Source organism: Salarias fasciatus, chromosome 17 (assembly GCF_902148845.1).
Source record: "Salarias fasciatus chromosome 17, fSalaFa1.1, whole genome shotgun sequence".
NCBI classification, from domain to species: domain Eukaryota; kingdom Metazoa; phylum Chordata; class Actinopteri; order Blenniiformes; family Blenniidae; genus Salarias; species Salarias fasciatus.
Window position 1 is genome coordinate 4,127,223 of NC_043761.1, and position 7,417 is coordinate 4,134,639.

Here is a 7,417-nt window from a genome sequence, read left to right on the forward strand (position 1 = left end):
TTTGTTTATGTTTGTGTGTGTGTGTGCGTGTGTGTGTGTGAGAGAGAGAGAGAGAGAATGGCAGCATGCTGAAGCCTTTCCACTGCTTCCCGCCTGTTTTTCCTGCCTGCTTCAGTCCCGTCACTCTCTGCTGGGATTAAATCTGCACACTGCTCATGTCCTCCTCCACCCTCCACCCTCCACCCTCCACCCTCCACCCCAGAGCCTCCCGTCTTAACATTAGGCTTCAGCTTTGCCTGCGTGGAGTTAAACTCCCTCTCTGTGTGTTCAGGTAAGCGTGTGCTGTTTGAGTTTGCGGCGGTCAGTCGGCTTCCCTCGTCTCCTCACCCTCTTCCTCACGTCTCTCCTCCATCTCTCGCAGCGCCGCCCACAGACATTGACTTTAAATGTTGTGTTCCCGCCTCAAACTCAAACACAGAGCCCGCGACAGGAGGAGTCCTCGAACTTTTAGCCGTCTGAGGTGTTTCTGAAGTCAGCCATGCGTCAGTTCACCGGTCTGTTGGAAATCTCATGAAAGCTCAGACTGTGTCCGTGGTGTGTGTTTCTGTGTGCGTCTGTGTGCATGTATGGATATGTATCGCTGTGTGCTCGAATGTGTGTGTGTGTATGTGTGTGTGTGCGTGTGTGTTGGGTGCACGTACATGCACTTGTGTGTCTTCTTCTCCTCCACAGCCCTCACGCCGTTCCCGACCGTCTGCGTCTGCGGGTGAATCGCATCAGCCTGCAGGAGTACGACCGGCTGCAGTACGACAAGGAGCGGCTGCGAGACATCTGTAAGGCTCCCCATCTGCCGGCGGGACGACAGTCAGGTCCAGAACCGGGTCCAGAACAGGGTCCAGAACCGGGTCCGGAACCGGGTCTAGAGTTCCATCCTCAGTGAGCCGTACCGGTGAAAAAGATTAGAGTAATCTGGTGCATGAAGAAAGTTTCTTCTAGCAGTTCAATGTGTTTTAATCCAGTTTTCCGTCTGAAGTTAGTTGAGCAGTTTCCTCATGAACTCTGGATGAATCTCAGATTAGTTATTGATCTGGAATCTGTCGTTTAGCGTCTGTGAATTAGAAAAGATCAAATGAGCCTTCAGCACAGTGTGTGTGTGTCTGTGTGTGTGTGTGTGTGTTGCAGCCATCCCAGTGGGCATCGTGGTGGTGAGAGGAGACTGTGATCTGGAGACGTGTCGACTCTACATCGACAGACTGCAGGAGGCAAGTCTTCATCACCCTCCTCCTCCTCCTCCTCCTCCTCCTCCTCTTCATCATTACTTCATGCTGGCTCATGCCTCCAGCGATCATCTCGGAGTGTTTGTGTCACTAATACACTCCATGTTTCGTGTGAAGCTCCTCCTCCTCCTCCTCCTCTCTGGATGTAGAACCTTCTTCTGTGTGTTAACCTTCCGACTGTCTGCTGTGCTTGCTAGGATTTACACCAGGCGCCATCTGCTGGTCACAGGGTGCACTATCAGGTACAGCCATCATTCTTTCTGCGGGAGAACAACAAGCAGGACGAGTGAAAGAAATCTGTCGATCCCAGAGCCTTTCAAAATAAAAGCATGTCATGTAAAAAAATCCCCAGATTAGTTTCAAACTCTGCTCTGTTTAATTCTATAGAGAGATATTAAGAAACTTTTATATAAAACACCCGACTGTGCCTTTCTTTCTCAAGAAAAATAAGAACTTTTCCTGTAGATAATCCAGCAGCAGGTTGTTAAAGGGATTGTTAAAGGGGTTGTTAACCAGGTTATTATCACCAGATAGTGTAGATGAACTGTGTAACCAGCAGGAGGAGTTAACTTTACCGATCTTCAGCTGATTCATGTTCAGTTAAACCGCCGCTTCTCGGTAACGATGGAATATAAACACACACCGTCTCCCCGTCCTGACCGTCTCCGTCCGTCTATTTACTGCACACACACACACCTGCTGTGTCTGCAGCTCCCTCTTTAATGTGACACCTCCTCCATCACACTCAGCTCAGCTCTGCGGTTAGATCTCAGAGTGTGTGTGTGTGTATGTGTGTGTGTGTGTCCAGGACGAGTGCCGGGGCGTCCCCAGGACCAGCTCCAGCAGCCGTCTGTCCCCCAACTGGAGCTTTCTGGACTGTGAGTCACGTTTCACCCCCGTCCTCGTCTCCTTTCCGCTGTTTTCACGCCGGTCTCTCCTCCGCAGCGACGTCCGCGGATCGTTTCTACCGCATCGACAAGGCTCAGGTCAGAGGTCGCCTCCCGCCGCCGCGCACCGGGACGCCCCAGCAGCCCCGGGCTTCACCCTGCTGCTCTCGTTTCAGGAGCATCTTCACTTCGTCACCGAAATCTGCCAGGACGAGGTCTTCATCCTGGACCACGAGGCCCCCACGGTGAGCCAGGCCTCCAGCACGGGGATGCCCGACCTGGTGGTGGAGCCGTCGGCCGGGTACGAGCTGCACGCCTCACGTTTTCATGTGTTTCCTCTGAGTTCTGGCTGGACACGGATCATGTTCCCTGCAGCAGCATTATCAAAAACTAGTCCTTTATTTAACTATTTCAAAAGACAAAAACAAGACAGTTATTCCAAGTTTTAATAGTTTAATCCATATGAAAAAGAATCCATTAACAGGTTAATCTGAAGTTCAATAGAGAATAAAAAAGATCTTTAATTTCTTTTTTTTTTAAATGAATTAATTTTCAATTAAATGTACAAATTTGACAAATGCTAAATAGTTAAATTAAATTTATTATTTACATTATTTATTATTTACATTTTATTAAGCTCTTTCTGTCCTCAAATGAAATTTTATGCTCTTTTATAAATCAAATATTCATAAATCTTCTTTGATATCTGTTTCCAGGACGCCGCTGACAGCTGATGAGCAAGGTAACACACACACACACACACACACACACACACACACACACACACACACACACACACACACACACACACACACACACAACCCGAACTGATCTGATCTGACCTCCAACATGTCAGCAGGTGCCTGTTTTTGTTTCGGTTTGTTTTTCTCTCCCTGCTGTCACGAGGAATGTTGCGTTTCTGGGAATCTCCGGCTGTAACGAACCAGTTTCTCTTTTCCTTTCACGTCTTTTGTCCTGATTTCCTTTCATTGTGACGCCTCTCTTCCTCGGTTCAGTCTGCAGGAGCGTTTCCTGACCAGAAGGAATAAAATCCTTCAGCCTCAGATTCACTTTCACTTTCAGTTCTTCCTTAGAAAACCAGCAGATGGTCTTTATTAACCTCAAACTGCTTTTACCTCTTCTCAGGTCATTTTAATCCGTAAATAACTTTGAATGTTCAATTTCATTCAAAACATGACCAAAATTCTTCTTTACAAAGAGGCAGAAAAAGCCCCAGTGCTCGATGATGAAACCCTGAAGACAGTTTGAGTTTGATGAACAACTCCTGACTGGTGAATCACTCCAGTTGTTTGAAGAGAAAGAAATGTGATTTTCTTTAGTCATCGGCTGGCAGAGAACAAAAGAGGAAGATAATTTCATCCTCCTGCTGTTTCTGGGGAAGTTGGTAAAGTCTGTGTGTGTGTGTGTGTGTGTGTGTGTGTGTGTGTGTTTTCAGAGCTGCTGTCGGCTGCTGCTTCAGGGGATCTCTCCATGGTAAAGTCTCACACACACACACACACACACACACACATAATAATTATAACCCGTCCGACCTGTTGGCGACTCCACTTCCTGTTTCTATTGAATTGATTTCACCTCCAGAAAGTCTCTGAGTTTCAGCTCAGTGAGAAGATTTAAAGATTTGATCGTGACTGATCAGACGCTGTGATTAAAGTTCCTGTAAGAAGCAGAGACAGATTCACGTCTGATCCCGGGTTTACTGTAAAGAGGAGATGTGCAGCTGTCGGAGTGTGTGAGCGAATCAATGAACGGAACGGGTGTGTGCAGCTGTCGGAGTGTGTGCGGCGAGGCGTCAACCTGCTGGTCAGAGACTCTGGGGGATGCTCGGCGCTGCACCTGGCCTCGCAGGGCGGCCACGCCGAGCTCGTCAGCTACATCGTCAAAGAAGGTGACGATCACATCACAGCTAATCAATAACCCGCATCAACAAGTGTGAATGTCGTGATGAAGGTTCTCCTGGTTCTCCTCCTTCAGGCTCGAAGGTTCTTCTGGACCTGACGGACCGGGAGAAGTACGTGACGTTCATGACTTTTATTATTAAAATAAAAAATACTGATAAATTTGACAGTGATGCTAGAAACAGCTTTATTTAGTGTGTGTGTGTGTGTGTGTGTGTGTGTGTGTGTGTGTGTGTGTGTGTGTGTGTGTGTGTGTGCGCAGAGGGGACACGGCCCTGCATAAAGCCGCCTCGGAGAAGCAGCACGCCGTGTGTCGTCTGCTGGTGGAGGCCGGCGCGTCGCTGCAGAAGACGAACTTCCAGGTAGGCCTGTTCTCCCAGCATGCCGCTGGCTTCCTGAAATTCCCGACCAGCCAGACGAGAGACGGCGTGACGGCGTCCGAACCGCCGGGAGAGCGTGTCGTTCCGCCTGGCTTCTTCTGCCCTGGAAGGAAGTTTTTCGTTTTTTTTTTTTTTTCTCCTTTGAATTGACTCACTGATGAGTCGTCGTCATAGCAACGCCAGTCAAAACAGTGCAAGATACTGAGGATGAGAGTTGCTCATGAGAGTGATTAAGACTCACTAATTCAAACAGTGGGCATGATTGGACGTGTGTGGACAGGTTTTGGACCACAGACCGTGTATTTGCCCCCCCCCTACCCCCGCAGACCTGATCGGACCTCAGTTTTGGCCCACAGGCCGTATATTTGGCCCCCTGCTTCACCCTGTCTCCGTGTGTTCCAGGGGAAAACTCCGGCGGACCAAGCGGACGGAGACTCGGAGCTGGCCACCTACCTGAGCTCCACCCAGACCCCGCCCCCCCGCGAGGACCTGGAGACGGCCGTGTGAGGCGGCCGCCGCTCGCCGGAGGACAGCGGGACGAAGCGGAGTCTGGACCGGAGTCCCGGGACGGGGCGAGCGCTCCTCCGCCCGCGGCAGCACCGCAGAGCAGACTCACCGGTCCAATATTTATTTGTATTTATTTATTCCTATTCTATTTATTGGCTGTGCGGACTGACCGACGGCGGGACTCGGGCGGAGCGGCCTCAGGAACTCGCTTTGAAATCCTAACACGTCCGAGGTTCCACTTTGTGTTCATCCCCGAAAAAAACTGCGTGCCAAAGACACTGGAGCAGTGTCCCGAGAAGCGTCCGCGGCTTCAGACGTCCACACGGGGGCGCCGCCGCCGCCGCTCGCTCCTCCTTCACAGAGAGAACCTCCACAGCTCATCCCTCTGACTGAAGCTCCCTGATGCCATGAACTGTTACAGCTGAAGCTTGAATGATGGTTCCTCCACCCAAAGTCACTTTTTACATCCAACATTTCACTTCCTGCTTTTCTAAAACTTTCTCCGATTTGGAATATTTTCTAAAAACCTAAAAATTCGTCCAGAGAATGGAACAAAAAAGAAAAAAAGGTATCAGATAAGTTAATTTGAGCTTTTATAATCCAGATGTGGAGAATCTTCTCTGAATGAGAGAAAACAAATCCCGAGAGAAAACTCTGAACGTTAGTGAGAGTTTGGAAAAAGATCAATTTAATCTGTAAAAATCTACTTTCAGTCAAACGTTTAGACTTTTTACTGTGTGTGCGTGCGTGTGTGTGTGTGTGTGTGTGAGAGAGACTCTCATTCCATATCAAATCTGAATCAGAAGGTCAGTAGAAGTGTGTACATAACTGACTCTGTTATGTAACGTGTGTGTGTGTGTGTGTGTGTGTGTGTGTGTGTGTTTGCAGCATTTATTCATAAAGTAAAAGAAGAATCTGAGCCATATTCAATGCAATATGAATAGATGACGTTTTTTTTCCTTCTTCCTGCGTTTACATTACATTAATGTTTGTTCTGCAGTCGACCGTTTGGAGCATCGAATGTTCAGTTTTTACTTCAGTGCTGGTTGAGTTTATGATTGTCTTCTTATTTTATTTTCTTTTACTTTGGTGTGCATGTCAGTCCGTGGATTGGAGCAACTCTGTGAGATGTTTTTTTTTTTTTTTTTTTTTTAAATGTAATCTGTTGTAAATTAAAAGTGCAGTGGTCGTAAAGGAAAACTGAACAATCACAGACATTCACAGCTGCTTTCACGATTCAGTGTTACCTAACTGCGCATTTATTCTACATTTTTGTTTGTTTAGGAGGAAACTTTTGCTTTTTCTCAACTTTTTTCTAAAAATAAGACACGAAAGTGAATAAAAAAATGTAATTTAATGGTGACAAAAGTTGGTTGAAGACTCTGGTTATACTTTAAATTCAAACATTTCCTCCATATTTGGTTAAAAAGTCCAGAAACACTTTGATCTAAAGTCAATCTTTCAATAAATGAAGAAATAGACAGAGACCTCGGTTGTTGTTTGAGGTGTATGATCTTAATGAGACCATTTGAAGAAGAAAAGACATTTTAAAGGTGTTCATCACGTCCGTTTGTGTCGCGTTAAAGACGTAATTCATCCATTGAAATGAAATAAATCTGTTTATATTCCAGTCATTTAATCCGCGGTGATATAGAACCTCGGTGACGACGTTTAACATGCTTCCTGTTGAAATTTGTCCAGATCAAAGTCATTTTTCACTATTTCCGTCTTAAAAAAGACCCTAAACTTCATTTTCCAAGATGATATTGATACTTTAAAGTTGGATGAACTGAAAAGATGTTTTTCTGGAGCAAACTGCAGCAACAAAGCTAAAAATCAAGCATGTCTGATGAGACTTTAATCCACTGAGAAAGGAAAGCCGATCCGGGGACGTGTTTCCACCACTTTAACTTTTCTCTTTGGTTTGTTGCCGAGTTCTTATGTGGAATGATGGACTGAACAGTGTGTGAGGGGGGATTACATTACATTCTGACACACACACACACACACACGCTTCGTGTCACTCTTTCTATTGAGTAGGAACTTTGTATTCAGTGGTGTCTCATCACGGTGGTTCTGCATGGCCCTTTCTCACCTTTTTTGGGATAATTTTCTGGTAAATTCCTAAAAAAGAAGGCATTATTGTTGTTTAAACTATTAAATTATTTCAGTTTCACTTGAGTTTCTTCCACAGGTCGGGCATGTGTTGGATGTTTCTATTTTTTTGTATTTCTTTCATTTCTCTGCTGATGAAGATGACGATGATGGGATTACTTGAAGCTTGTTTTCTTTTTATTCATTTGTTAAAAGAAGATGTGACGCTGTTGTTTTTGCCTCCTCTCTTTTTTGAAACCTGTTTCTGACTTAAAGAAATACAGAGCGAGTGACACACACGTTATTTAAGATTTCAGAATTATACGGAAGGGTGTGATTATACAGAGAATATATACAGAGAAGAAACCCTGAGAGAATCTGAAGTTTGTCTTGTTTTCTGGTCCAGCCTTTAA

At 46.0% G+C, this 7,417-nt stretch overlaps 1 protein-coding gene across 6 annotated transcripts in view; it reads left to right on the forward strand.

The window, feature by feature from the left end:
* dgki (diacylglycerol kinase, iota) overlaps positions 1-7,236 on the forward strand; it is a 49,608-nt gene extending 42,372 nt beyond the window's left edge. For 5 of the 6 annotated variants that reach the window (XM_030113837.1, XM_030113841.1, XM_030113839.1 and 2 more), the window contains 12 exons: positions 673-773; positions 1,123-1,202; positions 1,415-1,459; positions 2,026-2,095; positions 2,163-2,203; positions 2,281-2,405; positions 2,821-2,846; positions 3,561-3,598; positions 3,893-4,013; positions 4,100-4,136; positions 4,286-4,385; positions 4,806-7,236. In XM_030113837.1, coding sequence (XP_029969697.1) covers positions 673-773; positions 1,123-1,202; positions 1,415-1,459; positions 2,026-2,095; positions 2,163-2,203; positions 2,281-2,405; positions 2,821-2,846; positions 3,561-3,598; positions 3,893-4,013; positions 4,100-4,136; positions 4,286-4,385; positions 4,806-4,910 — 889 coding nt within the window. In that variant the 3' untranslated portion in view covers positions 4,911-7,236. The remainder of the gene's footprint in view (positions 1-672; positions 774-1,122; positions 1,203-1,414; positions 1,460-2,025; positions 2,096-2,162; positions 2,204-2,280; positions 2,406-2,820; positions 2,847-3,560; positions 3,599-3,892; positions 4,014-4,099; positions 4,137-4,285; positions 4,386-4,805) is intronic. The other variant, XM_030113840.1, reaches the window with a different exon arrangement.
* The last annotated feature ends 181 nt before the right edge of the window (positions 7,237-7,417 follow it).